At 50.4% G+C, this 23,789-nt stretch overlaps 1 protein-coding gene across 2 annotated transcripts in view; it reads left to right on the top strand.

Moving 5' to 3' along the window:
- ASB10 (ankyrin repeat and SOCS box containing 10) overlaps nucleotides 1-19,470 on the top strand; it is a 127,929-nt gene extending 108,459 nt beyond the window's left edge. For both annotated transcript variants that reach the window (XM_073677112.1, XM_073677113.1), the window contains exons 4-5: nucleotides 15,166-15,279; nucleotides 16,656-19,470. In XM_073677112.1, the coding sequence (XP_073533213.1) occupies nucleotides 15,166-15,279; nucleotides 16,656-16,841 (300 nt within the window). In that variant the 3' untranslated portion in view covers nucleotides 16,842-19,470. The remainder of the gene's footprint in view (nucleotides 1-15,165; nucleotides 15,280-16,655) is intronic.
- The last annotated feature ends 4,319 nt before the right edge of the window (nucleotides 19,471-23,789 follow it).

Below are 23,789 nucleotides of genomic sequence, written 5' to 3' on the forward strand. Positions count from 1 at the left end.
GGAAATTGTCAGACTTCATGGCGTTCCTACTGACATTGTTTCTGATAGGGGTCCTCAGTTCGTGGCTCGTTTTTGGCGTGCCTTTTGTGACAGGTTGGGAGTTCATTTGTCGTTCTCGTCCGGATATCATCCTGAATCTAATGGCCAGACAGAAAGGAAAAACCAGGATGTTGAGCAGTTCTTGCGTTGTTTTGTGGCAGACAATCAAGAGGGGTGGTCTGAGTTTCTGCCACTTGCTGAATTTGCTCTGAACAATCATACATCTTCTTCTGCTGGTTGTTCGCCTTTTTTTTGTTGTTCTGGGAGACATCCGTCGTTTGGGTCGTTCTCCAAGTTGGGATCTGCCGTGCCTGAGGAGGAGAATTTTTCCGGTGATTTGGAGAGAGTTTGGACGGATGTGCGTGGTAATCTTCAGGAGGCCAACAGAAAATCTAAGGACTACTTTGATAGGAAACGACAATAGGTTTTGTTCGCTGTTGGTGACATGGTTTGGTTGTCCTCTAGGAATCTGCGGTTGAGGATTCCTTCTAAGAAATTGGGTCCCAAGTTTGTAGGGCCCTTTAAGGTGCTTCAGGTTGTCAACCAATCTGCTGTTAGGTTGGAGGTTCCTACCTCCTGGAGAATTAATCCGGTATTTCATGTCTCTCTGTTGAAAAAAGCTGTTGTATCGGATTCTGACGCCTCTGCCTCTGTTCCTCCGGTGGTGGAGGACGGGGAATATGAAATTTCTCGCATCCTTAACTCTAGACTGTATAGAGGTAGTTTGCAGTATCTTGTGGCCTGGAAAGGTTTCGGACCCGAGGATAACTCTTGGGTGAGGTCGGATGATGTTTCCGCGTTCAGAGCGTTTCACAGGAGATTTCCTGATAAGCCTGGTCCTAGGGGATCCGGAGGATCCTCTTAGAAGGGGGGGTACTGTTAGAACCTTGCTCTTAGGTTTTTTTTTCCTTTGCTGGTCACATGACCTTGTTGGCCTATTTAAGCCTGCTCCGCCCTTCTGGCTTTGCTGGACTTCATTGTATATCTACTTTCTAGCGAGCCTGTGCTCTGTGTCTTGCTCTGTTAGTTTGCTTGGTCTATTGACCTCTATGTTCTATATATTTTGTTTGTTCGTCTGTCTGCTACTATTTCTGTTAGGAGGTGTCCCATTTTCCTCCCAGTCCCTAGTACTTGTAGGGATTCCTTCCCCACATCTATAGGTCTCCGTACAGACTAGCTTAGGACTTTAGCAGGTCTGATCGCAGGATCAGGTCCCCTGTTACATCGTAGGGATTAAGCTGAGTTCTATCGTAGGGACAGATCTCCTCTCTTTCCTTAGCTCTGGTAGCAGAACATAACAGTGACCTAGTCTGTCGGTACATACCTGCACGCAACCTCCGATCCTCACAAGATCTCCTGCTCTACTCCCCTCTTATCTCCTCTTCCCACAATCGCATACAAGATTTCTCCCGTGCTTCCCCCCTACTCTGGAACTCTCTTCCCCAACGTATCAGACTCTCGTCTACCATGGAAACCTTCAATAGGAACCTGAAGACCCACCTCTTCCGACAAGCCTACAACCTGCAGTAACCCTCGCTCCAGCGTACCGCTGCACGACCAGCTCTACCCTCACCTACTGTATCCTCACCCATCCCTTGTAGACTGTGAGCCCTCGCGGGCAGAGTTCTCCGCTCCACCATACCGCTGCACGACCAGCTCTCCCCTCACCTACTGTATCCTCACCCATCCCCTGTAGACTGTGAGCCCTCGCAGGCAGGGTCCTCGCTCCACCATACCGCTGCACGACCAGCTCTCCCCTCACCTACTGTATCCTCACCCATCCCCTGTAGATTGTGAGCCCTCGCGGGCAGGGTCCTCGCTCCACCATACCGCTGCACGACCAGCTCTACCATCTCCTCCTAGACCAGGCAGTGACTCGTTTTGTTCAAGATTATTGTAAGTGTATTCGCGATGTATACCCCTACCACATGTAAAGCACCATGGAATAAATGCAGCTATAATAATAAGTAATAATAAAATGATAACATACAAATAGACATTTAAAAAGTTGGAAACCACAAGGTGGCGCCACCAACTCATAGTAAACTCAGACCAATCTGCAATAACAGCACTATGATATAGAGATCACGAAGAAGGTAGGTGCCAAAACGTACGTCGGGTGTTTGGTGTGCCCCTCATTCTCACTACAGGTAATAACTGGCTCTTTTCTTTTGCTATTTAGTTATATTATACCTTGGGTAGCGGTTTGTTTATGATCTCTATAGAACAAACTGCTCTATCCTGATCTCTATGTCATAGTGCTGTTATTGCAGATTGGTCTAAGTTTACTGTGAGTTGGTGGCGCCACCTTGTGGTTTCCCACTTCTTAAATGTCTATATGTATGTTGATTTTTAATAATATTTGTATTTAGATATAATAAAATTTGATAGGTTTGTAAAATATATATGAGTTCTGGAGTACTATTTTCCTCTATATGATAAAATGCCCCCATGTATTGTAGCGCCCCCATACATTGTGCCCCCATGCGGTGTAGTGCCCCCATACATTGTAGCGCCCCATATATTGTAGCGCCCCCATACATTGTGCCCAGCTTGTTTTTGGCGATACGCACCCCGTAAATTGCTACGTGCTCTCCCCACTACAATAATATCAAACATGCGGTTTAGGCACAGGGGGGCTCAGGAGGGGGCATTTGAATTTGGGAGCTCAGAAGTCACTGGATTTTATTTGAGTGGGGGACTTGTCGCTTTTACAGAGTCTTTGTTCTACAAGTTAGGTGGGACCCCTACAGTTCCAGTGACAGATGACGGACCTGAGTGGGGGCTGGTTTTGTGCAGGATAAATTAGGTTTTTCATTGGTAACATTTTGGGGTACATGATGTTTTTCGATCGCTTCCTGGATAAGGCTATGATCACCTTCTTGTGTTCTACGCTGAGCACTAACCTTGAGATTTCCATATAAATCCCACAAAATTGCGATTCCAACAAAACCCAACGGAACCACCCACCATAATGCGGCAGATAGAGACACGTTGTAGTCTGTTCTGCGTCTCATCCGGTGGTATCTTTTTAAACGAAAAAACTGATTGCACATCCAAAACAGAAAACTGGTGTTTAGTAGTGATGGGCGAGCACTAAAATGCTCGGGTGCTCGATGCTCGGGTTGAGCACATTGGAATACTCGGGTGCTCGACCCGAGCAACGAGCCCAATGTAAGTCTATGGGAAACTCGAACATTTTTCAGGCGGCTCCCCCCGGCCGTCTGCAGAGGGCCTAAAAATTGCCCAAATCGATGGGAACAGTGCTCAAATGACATGGGAACAGCATGGGGAAGACCCCTGGAAGCATTTCTGACTCCCAGATCACTGCTGTCAACAACGTTGTCAGAGTATTACGCCACTTTTACGGACTCACAATAAAACATACAAAAACGAAGCCAAAATGGATTTTTCTTCAAAAAATGTTAAGGAACATCCTTTCCAGGGTAATGACTTGTATATGAGGCAAAATAAATAACCAAAACCAAAAATACTCCTCCACACCTTGGGCTATGTTGACACGTAGCGTTTTTGATACGGTTTTGCACTTTTGCATTGCTTTCAACAGAGAAAAATGCATTCACTGGGAAATGTAATTTTAACATTTTACTACCTTATCTGGCCATGTGGTGTGTGACACATCATCAGACACATCCTGTTTCATTTATGATGGAGGGACTCTGAAAGTCACAAAGCCTATTTTTATAGGGCCATCAGGCGGCCCTTACTATTCTTAAAGGGCCAGCAGTCGGCTCTCACTATTCTTAGAGAGCCATCAGCCGTCTAGGCTTTGTTATTCCCATTACTAAAGGGTGGGTCTCCTATACTGTTATTGCATATGCAGTGAGTGGCTGGGCTGCCCAAAATTTGGATGCACCATAATACCCCTTTGAAAATTTGGACGCACCCCAATACACCTTTGAAGAGACTTAAAGGAGGTCCTCCTGAAAACAATGTTCCCATTATTAGGAAGTGGGTCTCCCATAGTGTTTGCCTATGCAGTGAATGCAAGGGCTGCCAAAAATTGGGAGGCACTTCAATGCCCCTTGGAAGAGACGTGGAGGAGGGCCTCATAAAAAAATGTTCCCATTAGAAAGGAGCGGGCCTCCTACACTTGTGATGCCCATGCACTAAGTGTATGGGCTGATAAACATTTACCCCTGGGAGTATACATGAACATACTGTATAAAAATATTTTTTTACGGGCATCATAAACACCCTTTAAAAAAATTATGTGGGTGTTGCATCACGGACCATGGTCACCCTGGTGATGTGGTGGAGGATGAGGAGAAGGAGAAGGACAAGAGCAAATAGCCAAAATCAGGAAGCGTATACCCATGTGTGGGTGTGAAAAGGTGCATGGGAATACGCCTCCCAAGAAAAGACACTGGATTGGAGTTTATGTTACGCTGCTATCATTCGGTGGTGTTGAGAAGTCTGGCCCAATCCAGCCCTTGTTCATTTTTATAAGAGTCAGCCTTTCAGCATTTTCAGTTGACAGGCGGGTGCGCTTATCAGTTATAATTCCCCCACCGGCACTAAAAACCCGCTCTGATAAAACGCTAGTGGCAGGGCAGGCCAGGACCTCCAAGGCGTAGAGAGCCAGTTCATTCCACGTGTCCAGCTTGGATACCCAATAATTATAAGGCACAGAGGAATCACGGAGGACGTTGGTACGGTCGGCAAGGTACTCCCTCAGCATCTTACCAAACTTTGCACTCCTTGTGAGAGTACCCCGCGACTCCGGGTCTGTGCCATGGGAGGGTCTGAGAAAACTCTCCCAGAACTTTGACAGTGTTCCCCTGCCTCTGCTGGATTGGAATTGTGTCTCTCTCGCCTGTACTCCTTTGTTGTCCAACGAACTGTGCCCTCTGCCGCCAGCGTTTTCAGATGGGAATTTTTTTAATATTTCCACAACAAGGGCCTTCTGGTACTGCCCCATTTTTGTAGATCTGTCCGCCTCAGGAATAAGAGATATAAAGTTCTCCTTGTAACATGTGTCTAGAAGTGTCACCGTAATGACGGTCACCAAAAATTTTGAGAAAGCGAGGGTCATGGGAAAGGCAGCGTAACATAGCAGTCTGGCACGCATGGCTGAGTTTAACAGGCAAGACTTCCATGTCCTCACCAAGAGGACGACTGACCATGCTCTCCTCCTCCTCCCTGTCCTCAGGCCATTCACACTAAACAAACGGTATGACAGTTGTTCAGGTAGTACCATCTATAGCGCAGGAAACTAACTCCTGTTCTTCCTCCTCCTCCTCTTCCTCATTGTCACCCAATCCACGTTGGGATGAGATGAGGCTGGGCTGTGTGTAATCACTCTGTATGGTTCCTTGCTCCATCTCATCGTGCTCCACCTGCAATGTATCCTCTTTGATTGTGAGCAGAGAGCGTTTCAGAAGACAGAGAAGCGGGATGGTGACACTAATTATGGCGTCATCGCCGTTCACCATCTTGGTGGAGTCCTCAAAGTTTTGGAGGATGGTACAGATGTCTGACATCCATGTCCATTCCTGAGGTCTTATGTGTGGAGTCTGAACTGAATACCGATGGCCTTGTTGATGCTGGTAGCCAACAACTGTCCTCTTCTGCTCACAAATCCTTCCCAACATCTGCAGTGTAGAGTTCCAATGCGTAGGGACACACCAGTCAGTGAGTCGGAAGCTGCAAACGCTTCTGAAGCACGGCAAGGGCAGCGGAAGCTGTAGCTGACTTTCTAAAATGGGCATACAGGCGGCGTACTTTGACAAGCAGATCTGGCAGCTCCGGGTAGGTGTGAGAAACCACTGAAAAATGAGGTTAAGCACATGCGCCAGGCATGGTATGTGTGTGAACTCGCCTCGCCTCAGAGCCGCCACCACGTTCCGGCCATTCTCACACATGACCATGCCTGGCTGTAGGTTCAGCGGTATCAGCCACAGATCTGCCTGCTCTTTCAGAGCTGTCCACAATTGTGCGGTTTGTCACCTAAGCATATTAGCTTCAGCACAGCCTGTTGCTGCTTGGCCGAAGCAGTGCTGCAGTGCTTCCAGCTTGTGACTGATGTCATCATTTCGTAGATGGAGGCTGAAGAGGAGGAGGAGGCTGAGGAGGATGAGGTGCAGGAGCTGTAGACCGTGGGGGCAACCCTGATTGACCTAGGGCCCGCAATCCTCAGCGTCGGGAGGATGTGTTCCGTCCTAAGGTCCGACTGGGTCCCGGCTTCCACTATGTTAACCCAGTGTGCAGTCAGCGAGATGTACCGTCCCTGCCCACAAGCACTTGTCCATGTGTCCGTGGTAAGGTGGATTTTCCCAGTAACTGCGTTGTTGAGAGCACGGCTAATGTTGTGGGACACGTGCTTGTATAATGCGGGAATGACACACCAGGAGAAATAGTGGCGGCTGGGGACCGAGTACTGAGGGACAGCAGCCGCCATCAGGTTGCGGAAAGCTTTTGTCTCCACGAGCCTAAAAGGCAACATTTTGAGTGCAAGCAGTCGCGAAATGTGGGAATTTAGTAGTGAGGCCTGTGGGGCGTTGGCTGCGTATTTGTGCTTGCATTCCAAGGACTAGGGTACGGACAACTGAATGCTGCGCTGGGACAAGGACGTGGTTGCTGAAGTTGCTAGGAGAGTGTGCAATGACAGGTGCAGGGCAGGAGGCATCTTCGCATGCACTATGGACAGGGGATTGGCTTGCATGCACAACAATGGAAGAAGAAGTGGTATCACCCCCAGACACTGTTCCTGGACCCTGAGGATCGGCCCACAACGTTGCATGCTTTGCTGCCATGTGCCTGATCATGCTGGTGGTGGTCAGGCTGGTATTTTTGCTACTCCTGCTGATGCTGGCCTGGCAGGTGGTGCTAATCGCCTTTTTGGGGTTATCGGCAGAGTCTCTAAAAAACAACCAGACTCAGGAAGACCTAACAGTTGTACTGGCAACTTCCGTCGTGTTGGTGTTACGGGGAATGGTTGCCCACCTTCTGTCTGCGACCACCACACTGCTTCTTCCTGCCTGTTGGGGTGCTCTGCCTCCCTCCCCTGTGAGCTGCTGTCCTCGCTCTGCATGTCCTCCTGCCAGGTTGGGTCAGTTACTATATCATCCACCACCACTTCCACTTCCGCATCCTGGTCCTCCCCGTGACTTTCCCACCATCGTGTTCATGTGACCGTGGCTGCTCAAATATTTGGGCATCACTACATGCGATCTCCTCTTGCCCCGCTTCAAGTGGACCGGGCGAGAGGCCCGAATCTATAAATGTGAAAGTGAACAGCTCTTCAGAGTGTCCAAATGTAGGATCATTTGTCTCCGGGCACTCGGCATGGTGGGAGGAAGGAGGATCAGGGTGAGGAATATGCGGTCCAGACTCACGGCTACGGAGACTTGACCGTGTGGAAGACAGAGTGGAGGTGGTGGTGGCTAAGTGACTGGAAGCATTATCTGCTATCCAACCAATAACCTTTTCACACTGCTCTGTGTTCAATAGTGGTGTTCTGCGGTCCCCCATTAATTGGGACAGGAAGGTCGAGTGAAAAGATGTGGGCGTTTGTTGTGGCACAATTTCAGCTTGCCCATGGCCTCGGCCTCTGCATGCATCATCACCATCACGTCCAGCTCCCCATCCCTTGTCCATTTTAAATGGAGGACAATATCTTCCACGCTCACTACAAATGGCTGAATTTGGAGCAAACTTATATGTGATCCGTGTGACGGACAAACCACAGTTTTAAATACCTGGCCTGTAGGTAACTATTTTTAACAGCGCCGACCTTGTGTCAATAACTTCACTGACACACAGCAACAAAATTTAAATGGAGGCCAGAAATGGCAGTATTTTCAGCGCAATTATATGTGATCCGTGTGACAGACAAACCACAGTTTTAAATAGCTGGATTTTTATTGCTGTAATATGGAAAAGACCTGGCAGTATTCTGCAGTGCCAACAAGCAAATGGCACAGAAAAATGGTGTTCTCTGGATTGCTTTTTAAGCAAATAATCAGGATTAAGATAAAAAAAATAAATATTCCTGGCCCCTGAGATCTGGGGCTATTTCTAGAAATATCTCACAGCAGCAGCCGACAGAACTGGAATGGAGCCTCTTGTGCTATATGCACTGCAGTCTGACACATACATTGCCTGCCTGCCTATATACACTGCAGTCTGCTATATACCCTGCCTGCCTATATACACTGCCTGCCTGATATCTCTGCAGATGGATTAGTCCTCAGAAGGACTGTTAGTTGAGATGGATATGTGTCTCTAATATAGTCTGTACATCTACACTAACTAGAAACAGGCAATTCTCTCCCTAGCTCAGCAGCACCTCTCCCTACACTGTCTGATCCGGAGTGACTGTGACGAGCATGGCGGCGCCAGGTCTGATATAGACCCGATGACGCTGTGCGGCCAGCCAATCACTGTAATGCCCACAACCAACATGACTACGGCATTACAGTGTGTGGCAGGCAATCCCTGCATGTTCATTGGCTCCGTAAAGAGCGCCAAACGTGCAGGGAGGGGACCCGAGTTCCCACCGAGCAACCCTGGAAATACTCGGTGAGCATCTCGAGCACGCTCGCTCATCACTAGTGTTCAGGTGCTTACTAAGAGTAGCCATATCCATATACAACTAACATATGGAGATGACTACTCTTAGTAAGCACCTGTACACACCAGTTTTCTGTTTTGGAAGTGACGGTCAGTCTTTTTTGATATTTATATACATAGGCTTTCTGACGGAGCCACATGTGGTTTTAATGACAGCAGGATCTTCCCATACACATGCAGACTTTAGTCTCTAAGAGAGGAGACACATTGGTAGGTTCCCGGTAACGAGAAGCGCCTTACCGCGGCTACCAGGTATATATGAATTGGCCAGGTATATATGATCTATGCGCTGAGATTTCTCAATCATTCCTATTTTCTTGAGCAGTAATGCCATTCAGGTTCATATACTTCATGTTCGCATATTTAGCGTTACAGAGTATCCATCTATTTAGGCGTCTTCAGCTCTGTGGTCGCCCACACATGTGCTCTAAAAAGACGCCTAAAATGATGGGACACCGCCGCAACAGAGACCAGTCCACAGTGACTCCACCTGCTCATAAGTGAGTGGTTCCATCCGGGGTTTTCTCTGAATCATGGTTTTGGAGATTTTACATGGAAACCCCGACGTAAGCGCTCAGCGGAGAGCGCAGGATAAACGTGAGCAGAGCTTTATGCCGATTTTTGGGAGGTAGAATGAACAAATAGACAGCAGTACCAGAATACTTCTTATTTTTATTTTTGTGCGATTCATGGTGCGGTATACGTGATAAGGCGGATTTATTCTTTGTATCAGTGCAATTACAGTGATATCAGATTTATATCGGGTGTTTTTAGGTTTTGCTGCTATCACACAGTAAAAATGCTTTTTTATAAAAAGTAGTTTTTTTCGTCGCCATATTCTGAGAGCTGTAACTTTTTTATTTTTTTGCCGAATGAGCCAGTGAGCCATATTAGGGCTTGTTTTTTTGTGGGACAGTTTGGCATTTTCCTTTATGAAAATTTTTATTTTTTTACTTATGAGTTTTTGATCGCCTTTTATTCACTTTTTTGTGAGTACGATGAAAAAGCGACATTTTTGGCGTGTTTTCTTTTACGCCGTTCACCATACAAAATAAGTAATGTGCCAGTTTTATAGAGCGGGTCATTCTGGACGCAGCGATACCAGTTAGGTTTACTATTTTGTTTATTGTTGTTTGATCACAAACGCTGTGTTTTGTGTTTTCGGCTTTTCGTGATTTGTGTGCACTTTTTTGTGTGTGTTTTTTAACTTTTTTACATATTTTATCATACTTTTTTTACTTTTTCACTAAGTCGCACTGTGGGACATGTATAATTTTTTTTGGATTACTGATCTCATACACCGCAGTACTCGTGTACTGCAGTGCATGAGACTGTCAGTGTGTCACTGACTGTGCCTGTGAGACTCCGCTTATAGCTGGACCTCACAGGACATCGTACCCTGGTGTCATCACATGACCTCAGGGTACCATGGTAACCATCGGGACCCCTGATTCTCATCACAGGGGTCCGATGTTTAATAAGGGGGTCTTGTGACCCCATTGCAACAACTTAAATACCGCTGTCACGGTTGACAGCGGTATTTAAGGGATTAAACGACCCCGATCAGCATCAAAACCAACAGGTGCTGATACCGCAGGGTGTCAGCTGTCATGTACAGCTGACACCCATTAGAATTTCAGCCTCGGGGTGGCGCTACACTATTGTTCCTCAGCGCCATTAAAAAGCATATCGGTGATCGTTAAGGGGTTAATCAAAGTAAATTCATATCTGGAAAGGCAGTTTTCCTCCTCTCTGTAAATGAATATGACTGGTTGTCGTTGTCCAAGCAAATGTTCCTGCAGTAATTAGCAGGCCACTGCAGGGGGTCTCTGCTTCAAAGGTCGTTTTAATTCGTTTTTCTCTCCCTTCCTCAAATGTTGAGTGTGAGGCCTACTTCAAAAGGAGTTTGAAGTGTCCGCTCTCTCTCCCTTCGGGAGAGGTACTATAGATTTTAATTTTCCTCTATGACGCTTGGCTTGTTGCTCAGCAGCCTCTTGCTCGGCCTGACGCTCGGCTTGTCACTCAGCAGCCTCTTGCTTGGCCTCTTGCTCGGCTTGTCGCTCATCAGCCTCTTGCTCGGCCTCTTGCTCGGCTTGTCGCTCATCAGCCTCTTGCTCGGCCTCTTGCTGAGCTTGTCGCTCAGCAGCCTCTTGCTCAGCTTGTTGCTCAGCAGCAACTTGCTCGGCCTCTTCCTCGGCTTGTCACTCAGCAGCCTCTTGCTCTGCCTCTTCCTCGGCTTATCGCTCAGCAGCCTCTTGCTCGGCTTGACGCTCGGCTTGTCACTCAGCAGCCTCTTGCTCTGCCTCTTCCTTGTATTATCGCTCAACAGCCTCTTGCTTGGCCTCTTGCTCGGCTTGTCGCTCATCAGCCTCTTGCTCGGCCTCTTGCTGAGCTTGTCGCTCAGCAGCCTCTTGCTCAGCTTGTTGCTCAGCAGCAACTTGCTCGGCCTCTTCCTCGGCTTGTCACTCAGCAGCCTCTTGCTCGGCCTCTTCCTCGGCTTATCGCTCAGCAGCCTCTTGCTCGGCCTGACGCTCGGCTTGTCACTCAGCAGCCTCTTGCTCTGCCTCTTCCTTGTATTATCGCTCAACAGCCTCTTGCTCGGCCTGATGCTCGGCTTGTCGCTCAGCAGCCTCTTTCTCGGCTTGTCACTCAGCAGACTCTTGCATGGCCTGATGCTCGGCTTGTCGCTCAGCAGTCTCTTTCTCGGCTTGTCACTCAGCAGACTCTTGCATGGCCTGATGCTCGGCTTGTCACTCAGCAGCCTCTTGCTCGACCTCTTCCTTGGCTTATCGCTCAGCAGCCTCTTGCTCGGCCTGACGCTCGGCTTGTCGCTCAGCAGCCTCTTGCTCGGCCTGACGCTCGGCTTGTCGCTCAGAAGCCTCTTTCTCAGCTTGTCACTCAGTTGCCTCTTGCTCGGCCTCTTGCTCGGCTTATCGCTCAGCAGCCTCTTGCTCGGCCTGATGCTCGGCTTGTCACTCAGCAGCCTCTTGCTTGGCCTCTTGCTCGGCTTGTCGCTCATCAGCCTCTTCTTCGGCCTGACTCTCGGCTTGTCACTCAGCAGCCTCTTGCTTGGCCGCTTGCTCGGCTTGTCACTCAGCAGCCTCTTGCTCGGCCTCTTGCTGAGCTTGTCGCTCAGCAGCCTCTTGCTCAGCTTGTTGCTCAGCAGCAACTTGCTCGGCCTCTTTCTCGGCTTGTCACTCAGCAGCCTCTTGCTCTGCCTCTTCCTTGTATTATCGCTCAACAGCCTCTTGCTCGGCCTGATGCTCGGCTTGTCGCTCAGCAGCCTCTTTCTCGGCTTGTCACTCAGCAGACTCTTGCATGGCCTAATGCTCGGCTTGTCGCTCAGCAGTCTCTTTCTCGGCTTGTCACTCAGCAGACTCTTGCATGGCCTGATGCTCGGCTTGTCACTCAGCAGCCTCTTGCTCGACCTCTTCCTCGGCTTATCGCTCAGCAGCCTCTTGCTCGGCCTGACGCTCGGCTTGTCGCTCAGCAGCCTATTGCTCGGCCTGACGCTCGGCTTGTCGCTCAGCAGCCTCTTTCTCGGCTTGTCACTCAGTTGCCTCTTGCTCGGCTTATCGCTCAGCAGCCTCTTGCTCGGCCTGACGCTCGGCTTGTCACTCAGCAGCCTCTTGCTTGGCCTCTTGCTTGGCTTATCACTCAGCAGCCTCTTGCTCAGCCTGACGCTCGGTTTGTCACTCAGCTGCCTCTTGCTCGGCCTCTTGCTCGACTTATTGCTCAGCAACCTCTTGCTCGGCTTATTACTCAGCAGCCTCTTGCTCGGCTTATTGTTCAGCAGCCTCTTGCTCGGCTTATCGCTCAGCAGCCTCTTGCTCATCCTGACGCTTGGCTTGTCGCTCAGCAGCCTCTTGCTCAGCCTGACGCTCGGCTTGTCGCTCAGCAGCCTCTTGCTCGGCTTGTCACTCAGTTGCCTCTTGCTCGGCCTCTTGCTCGGCTTATCGCTCAGCAGCCTCTTGCTCGGCCTGACGCTCGTCTTGTCGCTCAGCAGCCTCTTTCTCGGCTTGTCACTCAGCTGCCTCTTGCTTGGCCTCTTGCTTGGCTTATTCCTCAACAGCCTCTTGCTCGGCCTGACGCTTGGTTTGTCACTCAGCTGCCTCTTGCTCGGCTTATCGCTCAGCAGCCTCTTGCTCGGCCTGACGCTTGGTTTGTCACTCAGCTGCCTCTTGCTCAGCTTATCGCTCAGCAGCCTCTTGCTCAGCTTATCGCTCAGCAGCCTCTTGCTCGGCTTATCGCTCAGCAGCCTCTCTCTCGGCTTATCGCTCAGCAGCCTCTCTCTCGGCTTATCGCTCAGCAGCCTCTTGCTCGGCTTATCGCTCAGCAGCCTATCGCTCGGCTTATCGCTCAGCAGCCTCTTGCTCGGCTTATCGCTCAGCAGCCTCTTGCTCGGCTTATCGCTCAGCAGCCTCTTGCTTGGCTTATCGTTCAGCAGCCTCTTGCTCGGCTTATCGCTCAGCAGCCTCTTGCTCTTCCTGACGCTCGTCTTGTCGCTCAGCAGCCTCTTTCTCGGCTTGTCACTCAGCTGCCTCTTGCTTGGCCTCTTGCTTGGCTTATTCCTCAACAGCCTCTTGCTCGGCCTGACGCTTGGTTTGTCACTCAGCTGCCTCTTGCTCGGCTTATCGCTCAGCAGCCTCTTGCTCGGCTTATCGCTCAGCAGCCTCTTGCTCGGCTTATCGCTCAGCAGCCTCTTGCTCAGCTTATCGCTCAGCAGCCTCTTGCATCGGCTTATTGCTCAGCAGCCTCTTGCTCAGCTTATCGCTCAGCAGCCTCTTGCTCGGCCTGACACTCGGCTCGCTCTTGGAATTGCTGTATCAACTTCAGTTGTCCCTCACGATCGTATGCATCCAGTTACAGTAAGGTCATCTACAGGTGGGGGTGCCCTCTACTCTGGTTGTGGATGTGGCTTGCATCCATAGGTGGGACCTCTGCAGCTGAGCCGTCCAGGCCTTGGCTTGCCTCCCCTTCATCAGTGTTGACTTGCTGTCTTCACTATCGCAGGCCTCTGACCCTGCTCTTTTCACTGTCACCAGCTTATCACCCTGCTCTTTTCACTGTCTCCCACCTTTATTCCTGCCCTCTTTGCTGTCGTCCGTCTCTGACTCTGCTCTCTTTGCTGTCCCCTTCCTCTGACCCTGCTCTTTTCACTGTCGCCTGCCTCTGACCCTGCTCTTTTCACTGTCGCCTGCCTCTGACCCTGCTCTCTTCCCTGTCACCTGCCTCTGACCCTGATCTCTTCCCTGTCACTTGCCTCTAACCCTGCTCTTTTCCCTGTCACCTGCCTCTGACCCTGCTCTTTTCCCTGTCACCTGCCTCTGACCCTGATCTCCTCCCTGTCACCTGCCTCTGACCCTGATCTCTTCCCTGTCACCTGCCTCTAACCCTGCTCTTTTCACTGTCGCCTGCCTCTGACCCTGCTCTTTTCCCTGTCACCTGCCTCTGACCCTGCTCTCTTCCCTGTCACCTGCCTCTGACCCTGATCTCTTCCCTATCACCTGCCTCTAACCCTGCTCTTTTCACTGTCACCTGCCTCTGACAATGCTCTCTTCCCTGTCACCTGCCTCTGACCCTGCTCTCTTCCCTGTCACCTGCCTCTGACCCTGATCTCTTCCCTGTCACCTGCCTCTGACCCTGATCTCTTCCCTGTCGCCTGCCTCCGACACTGCTCTCTTCCCTGTCACCTGCCTCTGACCCTGCTCTCTTCCCTGTCACCTGCCTCTGACCCTGTTCTCTTCCCTGTCACCTGCCTCTGACCCTGATCTCTTCCCTGTCACCTGCCTCTAACCCTGCTCTTTTCACTGTCACCTGCCTCTGACCCTGCTCTCTTCCCTGTCACCTGCCTCTGACCCTGCTCTCTTCCCTGTCACCTGCCTCTAACCCTGCTCTTTTCACTGTCGCCTGCCTCTGACCCTGCTCTTTTCCCTGTCACCTGCCTCTGACCCTGCTCTCTTCCCTGTCACCTGCCTCTGACCCTGTTCTCTTCTCTGTCACCTGCCTCTGACCCTGATCTCTTCCCTGTCACCTGCCTCTAACCCTGCTCTTTTCACTGTCACCTGCCTCTGACCCTGCTCTCTTTCCTGTCACCTGCCACTGACCCTGCTCTCTTCCCTGTCACCTGCCTCTAACCCTGCTCTCTTCCCTGTCACCTGCCTCTGACCCTGCTCTCTTCCCTGTCACCTGCCTCTGACCCTGCTCTTTTCCCTGTCACCTGCCTCTGACCCTGCTCTTTTCCCTGTCACCTGCCTCTGACCCTGCTCTCTTCAATGTCACCTGCCTCTGACCCTGCTCTCTTCAATGTCACCTGCCTCTGACCCTGATCTCTTCCCTGTTGCCTGCCTCTGACCCTGCTCTTTTTGCTGTCCCCTTCAACTGACCCTGCTCTCTTCAATATCACCTGCGTCTGATCATGCTCTTTTCGCTGTCCCTTTCCTTTGACCCTGCTCTCTTTACTGTCGCTTGCCTCAGACCCTGCTCTTTTCACTTTCGCCTTCCTCTGACCCTGCTCTTTTTGCTTCCCAGGTCCTCCGTTTCTGCTGCTCTTCTCCAAACACCGTCGAGGTTTTGCTTAACACGTACAGTAATCTCCGAGGTTCCGAGGATTGGGCGGACGTCGTCCCTGAGGAGCAGCAGCAGGTAAGTCTAGTAATGTGGGGGTTCTCAGGACCCAAGAGATGATTTATAAAGAGGGGGCTCTGCAATATTTAGGAGATAAGCCATAACCTTTTAAGGTCTGGACCATACATTCCTCTCAAGGTGTCCTGAGATACCTGAGAGCAGATCCTTGCTTTGCTCGGTGCATGGATTGGATTTCATCCCACTGCCGATGAACCAGAATGAGATCTGGGATCATAGAAGCACCTGGATTCCGGAATATTCCCGCCTGACCGTCACCCATAGATAGAGGAGCCGCCATGGGGGGTGACTGTATGGAGTGCCGAAGGGTCCATGTTACCCCACAGTTACATATGTAGAACTCTGCCCCATCACTCCTCAGACATCATCCCCGTCACAGTGCAGAACTGTGCAAAATATTGGCCCATTACACTGCTGATATCGCCCCGTCACATTCTGCAGAACATTGTCCAGTCACATCGCAGAACTTTGCCTTGTCACTCTGCCTCTGCCCTCTTGTCTGTGTTCACATGATGGTGAACAGGTGTCCTCATCTCTGGCTCTTCTCCCCAGGCCTCATGCTCCAGTAATGACTCCTGCAGAGACCAGATGTCTGCAAACTTTCACCAGAAACCTGTCTACCCTCAGCTCGTCAAATTCTCCATGGTCGCCCCGTTCTCCTCAGCTCATTAGAATTTCCATGACTCCCCCAATTTTTCTCAGCTCACCTCGTTCTATTTGGCTCTCCCGGTTCTGCTCAGCTCACTCGGTTCTCCTTGGCTTGTCCCGATCTCCTCGGCTGGGCCGGTTCTCCTCAGCTCGCCCCGTTCTATTTGGCTGGCTCAATTCTCCTCAACTCATCTCATTCTTTTCGGATCGTCCGCTTCTCTACTTCTCCTCGTTCTCCCTGTTCTCCTCGGCTCATCTTGTTGTATTTGACTAACTCGATTATCCTCGACTCACTTTGTTCTATTTTATTATTATTTATTTATATAGCACCATGATTCCATGTTCTATTCAGATCGTCAGCTTCTCCTCGGCTCGTCACGTTGTCCATGACTCACCCCATTGTCCTTAGCTCCTACTTATCTCCGCAACTAGCCCCGTTCTCCTCACCTCGCCTCATTCTATTTGGATCATTCGGTTCTCCTTGGCTCATCTGGTTCTCGTCGGCTCCCCTCGGCTCGTCAGAATCTCCTCGGCTCACACGGTTGTCATCGGCTCATCTGGTTCTCCTCGGCTCGCCCATGTATCCTTGCATTTGTGAAGTCTTCATTGTTTACTCCACTCTCCCACTTTAACCTGATCAGTGCCAGTGTGGGGGAGTGGAGGGGTTGAGGTTACCACTGGGGACAGCAGGTTTTGTGTTCATGACTCTTATATGTTGTTCTTTGCAGAAAAGTCCCTCCTTCTTCCAGTCGGTGTTCCTGCTCTCTCGCAGTCCGCGCTCCTTGCAACACCTCTGCCGCTGTTTTCTACGCTCACATCTGGAGGGAAGACTACCGGATTCTTTGCCCAAGTTACCACTTCCTCCGCCGCTCTTACACTTTGTACTACTTGGTTTTGAAGGTGTTTTGTACTGAGAGATGCAATGGTGGAGAGGGCAGATGTGTGCGGGAGTGTGCTCCCCGGTGTTTTAGAATGTAATATGTGTACAATGGGGGGGGGGCAGATGTGTGCGGGAGTGTGCTCCCCGGTGTTGTAGAATGTAATATGCATACAATGGTGGAGTGGGTACAGGTGTACATGGGTGCGCTCCCCCCCAGTGTTATACTATATACTATTGTCATAGAAAATATTAAAAATCTCTGAAGTTACTCTCCCCCCTCCTTTCTTCCCTCTGTCATTTGCAATCTGAGCTGACACTTAGATGTAGGAATGTACAATAGACTGATACAGGTAGGACAAAGAGCTATACAATTGACAGGTAATTGACACATATCATATCACAATGCCTGTAGACCAAAAGTCATCAGCATACAGGAGTATGGACACAAAAATATGGATACAAAAATATGCACACGTCTTTTTGTGCAAAGTGTCTTCGGAGCTAAGTGGCAGTTATTTCAGAGGCAGTTAGTCACGGCAGGAGTCAGGTAACCCATACTTTGACTGCTTACTTTTTTAACTATGTTTTTGCTAGTTTTCACTTTTTCCCCTATTTTACTCTACTTTCTACTAACCCCTCTAATCCCTACACCTAGTAATGAACTCTTCATCTCTCCCTCCATCCTCCCCATCCATCTCACCTCCTCCTCAGAACGATTCCTCAACATTCAATCTTGTGTCTCCAAACACAGTAAACCACCCTATTCCCTCTCCTGTTCCCACCTGCTAACACTTTCTCTGCTTCTCCTCACTGCTGGTGATATCTCTCCGAATCCTGGTCCTCCTCACCACAGTCACTTCTACCTCCTATCCACGATCTACCACAAACTCTCGCAACCTTATACCCATCCGCCCAGTCCCCGCTTCCCCAGTTGCACTAACATGAGCTCTATGGAACGCTCGCTCCGTCTGCAACAAACTTTCCTACATCCATGATCTTTTCATTACTAACAAACTTTCCTTCCTCGCCATCACCGAAACCTGGCTCACCCCCTCCTCCACGGCCTCTCCAGCGGCACTTTCGTATGGCGGATTCCACCTTTCCCACAAGCCCGCCTCAGCGGCAAACATGATGGAGGCGTAGGTTTTCTACTGTCAGACACCTGCACCTTTACCCAAATCCCACTACCGCCCTCTGTTACACTCCCTTCTTTTGAGGTGCACTGTGTGCGCATCTATTGCCCCTCTGACCTCCAACTGGCCGTCATTTACCGACCCCCAGGGCTAGTCATCTCTTTTTCCAACCACTTCACCAAATGAATGCTTCACTTTCTTTCCACTGACATCCCCACTATCATCATGGGAGACTTCAATATCCCCATTGACACGTCCCACTCATCTGTCTCTAAGCTCCTATCCCTCACTTCCTCCTTTGTCCTTGCTGAATGGTCTGCTGCAGCTGACGCGCCCCCTGGGCCGTGGGGTTCTCGGTAGCCAGGCCGGTCGATGCTGGGGGATGTCACAGTGGCAGTGACCCATTTCTTGACCCAGGGCGGTCAATAAAAGGGGATTATAGTTTTTATAGTTTAATGTCCGTGACGTCACCTGTGGTATGTGGCTATATGGAGCCGCCGCTGCGGTGCAGATCCTCTGGAGCTGATGATAACGCAGCAGAGTTGGTTCAGCTCTCCACAGGCAGAGCTTAGCTCCAGGGCAGGAAATGGTGATGTTTTAGATCAGGGGTCTCAAACTCGGCTGGGTATATGGGCCGCACATGGAAAAAATTTTAATTTGGGGGGCCGCATTCTTTGTTCAATGTGACATTTTTAGTGATACCATTTTTTTTTGTGTACACCTTTTGAACATTTTTGCAGTGTTTATTTTTTTATGGCTTGGGTCGTTATGGATGTGGCGATAATAAACGTGCACTTTTTTGTGTTTACTTTAGTTTACATATAAAACAGCATTTTTAGTGCCCAATATTTTTTCATGCTTTATTTTATTTTTTATTTTTTTTACAATTTTATTTCCCCCAATTGGCCACATACAGTAATATTGTCTTACAATTAGCATCATATAGTAATAATGGAAAACATCTTGTAGTAATGTTCCCCATCCAAGTCCCCATCTTGTACTAATGTGCCCCATCCAGGTCCCCATCCTGTGGCTATGTGCCCCATCCAGGTCCCCATCCTGTGGCAACGTTCCCCATCCTGGCGCCCATCTTGTACTAATGTGCTTCATCCAGGTCCCCATCTTGGGGCTATGTGCCCCATCCAGGTCCCCATCCTGTGGCAATGTTCCCCATCCAGGTCCCCATCTTGTGGCTCTGGTCCCCATCTTGTGGCTCTGGTCCCCATCTTGTGGCTCTGTGCCCCATCCAGGTCCCCATTATGTGCCCCATCCAGGTCCACATCTTGAGGCTATGTGCCCCATCCAGGTCCACATCTTGAGGCTCTGTGCCCCATCCAGGTCCACATCCTGTGGCTATGTGCCCCATCCAGGTCCCCATCTTGTGGCTCTGGTCCCCATCTTGTGGCTCTGGTCCCCATCTTGTGGCTCTGTGCCCCATCCAGGTCCCCATTATGTGCCCCATCCAGGTCCACATCTTGAGGCTATGTGCCCCATCCAGGTCCACATCTTGAGGCTCTGTGCCCCATCCAGGTCCCCATCCTGTGGCTTTGTGCCCCATCCAGGTCCCCTCTTGTGGCTATGTGCCCCATCCAGGTCCCCTCTTGTGGCTATGTGCCCCATCCAGGTCCCCTCTTGTGGCTATGTGCCCCATCCAGGTCCCCTCTTGTGGCTATGTGCCCCATCCAGGTCCCCATCTTGTGGCTATGTGCCCCATCCAGGTCCCCATCTTGTGGCTTTGTGCCCCATCCAGGTCCCCTCTTGTGGCTATGTACCCCATCCAGGTCCCCTCTTGTGGCTATGTGCCCCATCCAGGTCCCCTCTTGTGGCTATGTGCCCCATCCAGGTCCCCATCTTGTGGCTATGTGCCCCATCCAGGTCCCCTCTTGTGGCTATGTACCCCATCCAGGTCCCCTCTTGTGGCTATGTGCCCCATCCAGGTCCCCTCTTGTGGCTATGTGCCCCATCCAGGTCCCCTCTTGTGGCTATGTGCCCCATCCAGGTCCCCTCTTGTGGCTATGTGCCCCATCCAGGTCCCCTCTTGTGGCTATGTGCCCCATCCAGGTCCCCTCTTGTGGCTCTGTGCCCCATCCAGGTTCCCATCCTGTGGCTATGTGCCCCATCCAGGTCCCCATCCTGTGGCTATGTGCCCCATCCAGGTCCCCTCTTGTGGCTATGTGCCCCATCCTGGTCCCCATGTTGTGGCTCTGTGCCCCCTGTGCTGTTCTTCACACACATAAAATAGAAGAAAAAAAAAAGATGATTCTCACCTGTCCTCCGTTCCCTCGGCGGCCTTCCTGCAGATGTGGCCCGCAGGCACCACAGAGTCCGACCCCTTGACGATCCCGACCTGGTCCAGGAGGAGCCGCCGACAGCAGCGCTGCATTGCCGCACAGAGACTGTCTCCCAGCACTGCATTTTCAATGTCAGCCGCCGGCCAATCAGAGGCCAGCAGCTGACATCTGCATATGGCAATGACGTCATACTCGCTGCGCCGACACGCAGATATCAGCTGCTGGCCTCTGATTGGCCAGCGGCTGGCATTGGAAATACAGTGCTGGGAAACAGTCTCTGTGCGGCAATGCAGCGCTGCTGTCGGCGGCTCCTCCTGGACCAGGTCGGGATCGTCAAGGGGTCTGTGCCTGCGGGCCGCATAAAGCAGCCTCAGGGGCCGCATGCGGCCCGCGGGCCGCGTGTTTGAGACCCCTGTTATAGATGTTGCTGTGCCGTGTAGTGCAGGGGATGGCGCAGATAATAACCAGTCCACAACTTAATGGCGGTTTCCTCTTATCTTTACTTGCGGTGGTTAGGCAGACCGGGGCACGAGTACTAGCTGATAGTAGAGGTCCGGGCGGCCTGGAAGCAAGTTGGGAATCCACCTCGCCAGGTGGAGTTGGAGGCCTTCCCTTTGCGCTAATCTCTTTGGCCCTGCTGCTTGTAGCTGTGCTGCGGCCCTCGTCCCTGAGTACAACGTCCCTGTGCTCACCCGTATGGCAGGCAGCCCGGGCCTTCCTGGAGTGTCGCTCCCCACGTGGCGGTGCTGGGCCCTATGTGCTGCTGAGCCTCCGGGCGTCTGATGGGGCCAGGAGACCTGCAGTCTCCTGCCCTCCGGTTTCTGCTGCTGGGCCTTCAGTGCCCCACAACCTCGGACTCTGGTGTCTGGTTCTTCTACGCTCCTCTCTGGGGTGAGCTGCCGTGCCGCTCCACTCCCCAAGTCTTTCCTCGTCGCTCTCCTGTATTCAACTCCTCTCACTAACTCTAACTAACCCCGCCTCCAGATCCCAGTTTCTAAGGGGAGGAGCTCCCCTTGCTGGTCTGGAGCCAGGAAAGTGTTGCATGGCATCACCCCTTGTGAGGGAGGCAATGCCACTGTGGCAACCCGACTCCTGGGGTGCCACACAGCCACTCACAAAGATGACCACATACTAGACCTCATCTTCACCCGCCACTGTTTCCTATCTAACCTCTCTAACTCACCTCTCCCTCTCTCTGACCACAACATACTTACATTCTCTTCCCACTCCTCTCCAGGTCCACAATCCCCACTTCACAAACTTGCATACCCTCGCAGAAATCTCAAACACCTCGACCTACACTCACTCTCTGAATCCCTTCTCCCTCTTACAGGCAAAAACTCCTTACATGACGCAGAAGTTGCTGCTGCTTTATATAACACCACAACAGCTGCAGCTCTCGATTCGGTCGCCCCTCTGACACATACCAAAGCTCGTACTCTCAATAGGCAACCCTGACACACCAACCTGACTAAAGAACTGCGAAGGACCTCCAGGGTTGCTGAGCGGAGATGGAAAAGATCCGACTCCAACGAGCACTTCATCGCATTTAAACAATCCCTCACTATTTTCAAGTCCACACTCACAGCAGCAAAACAAACGTACTTCTCATCTCTCATATCCTCTCTGTCTCACAACCACAAACAGCTATTCAACACTTTCAATTCTCTCCTCCGTCCCCCAGCTCCTCCTCCCTCTCCTCTCATCTCAGCTGAAGAGTTCACCTCATTCTTCAAGCAGAAGATTGACACCATCAGACAAGGCTTTTGCCTAAAGTCCCCACAGCCCGTCCTCATATCTAGAATCATAGAAAGGTAGAGTTAGAAGGGACCTCAAAGCAGGATTCACTAAATCATCTCAGATAGATGTTTGTCCAGCCTCTGTTTGAAGACGTCTATTGAAGGGGAACTCACCACCTCTCGTGGCAGCCTGTTCCACTCATTGATCACCCTAACTGTCAAAAAGTCAAAGTCGTCCACAACCTGTCTCCCCCATACATCTGTGACCTAGTCTCCCAGTATCTACCTACACGCAACCTCTGATCTTCACAAGATCTCCTTCTCTATGTTACACGCACGCTGCTAGGTTCAGATAGGGGCAAGACAGGTTAGATGAATTCTTTGGAATCCTGGGGGAACCGTTACTCAGGGCGACCATAGACCATGTGCTGCATCTTCTCTCAGGCACACAGAGGTATTGACCCTCAGGCACCGACACAGACACAGAGGTCGTTTCACTTGCTGACCAGACACACTATACAAGAGTCTTCATAAACAGTAGAACAGTAGCATTTAATAAGAAGCCGCACAGTCAGTGCAAGTTAAGTCTTATGAGCAAAAAGGCTCCAGTGACAAACAGTACAGTTTCCTTAGCAGCACAGCAGTTCACAGTCTTCCCAGTAGTACAGGAAAGCACAGTTCTAATGCAAAGGCACATTAATAAACACAGCATTCATTACAGTGAGATGGAGGGGGGGGGGGTTTGCTGAGGGAGATGATTCCTGTGACACCATTTCTTCCAGTCCTTATCTTTCTGCCTGAAAATACTCTGCACTGTTAGTTCAGGAATTCTACCTGACCTGTGCTTAGCTTCCCTCCTGACTTGAATCCTTTTCATTGCAGGGGGGCTTCTGTGAGATACAGAACACACGCACCACCTTTCTCTTCCGCTCCAGCCAGACAGTGCTTCTGGAGCACAACACTTCCTGTCTCATGTGCTTGTGTTACTTCTAATAGTTGTTGTATGTTTTTAAAGCAACAGCACTACTGCTGCATGTCAAACTCTGCAACAGCACTACTTCTGCATGTCACATCTTCTCCCCTCTTATCTCCTCTTTCCACAATCGCATACAAGATTTCTCCCGTGCATCCCCCCTACTCTGGAACTCTGTACCCCAACACATCAGACTCTCGCCAACCGTGGAAACCTTCAAAAGAAACCTGAAGACCCACCTCTTCCGACAAACCTACAACCTGCAGTAACCCTCTCTCCAACATACCGCTGCACGACCAGCTCTACCCTCACCTACTGCATCCTCACCCATCCCTCGTAGACTGTGAGCCCTCGCGGGCAGGGTCCTCTCCTCCTGGACCAGTCGCTGACTCGTCTTGTTCAAGATTATTGTAAGTGTTTCTGCTACGTATACCCCTATCACAAAAGCGCCATGGAATAAATGGCGCTATAATAATAAATAATAATATTAATAAAGTATAATATTTTATTGAAATCAGGAAAATTAAAAAGCATATAAAATAAACAGGAGAATCTAACCTCAGCCAAACAGGGAATCATGACACAAACCTATCTCAATAATGAAATTTAAGCATGCCATGGATTTATTCTGTCAATCATAAAGGATATACTGTATCTCTGGAATCACAAACAATAAATCTTCATCTATATCAATATAAGGACGATAACTGCAACACAAGGTGAATGTACAGTATATACGGCAAATATGAAGAAAGTCCAACAGTGGGAACAAAAAGTGCAAGTGCTTATAGCAGCAAGTATCATTAATAGAAACAGCCAGTGTCAACAATGAGCAAAGACAATGGT

Source organism: Phyllobates terribilis, unplaced genomic scaffold (assembly GCF_046119375.1).
Source record: "Phyllobates terribilis strain yellow unplaced genomic scaffold, ASM4611937v1 Scaffold_4__5_contigs__length_816908805, whole genome shotgun sequence".
In the NCBI taxonomy this organism is placed as follows: Eukaryota; Metazoa; Chordata; class Amphibia; order Anura; family Dendrobatidae; genus Phyllobates; species Phyllobates terribilis.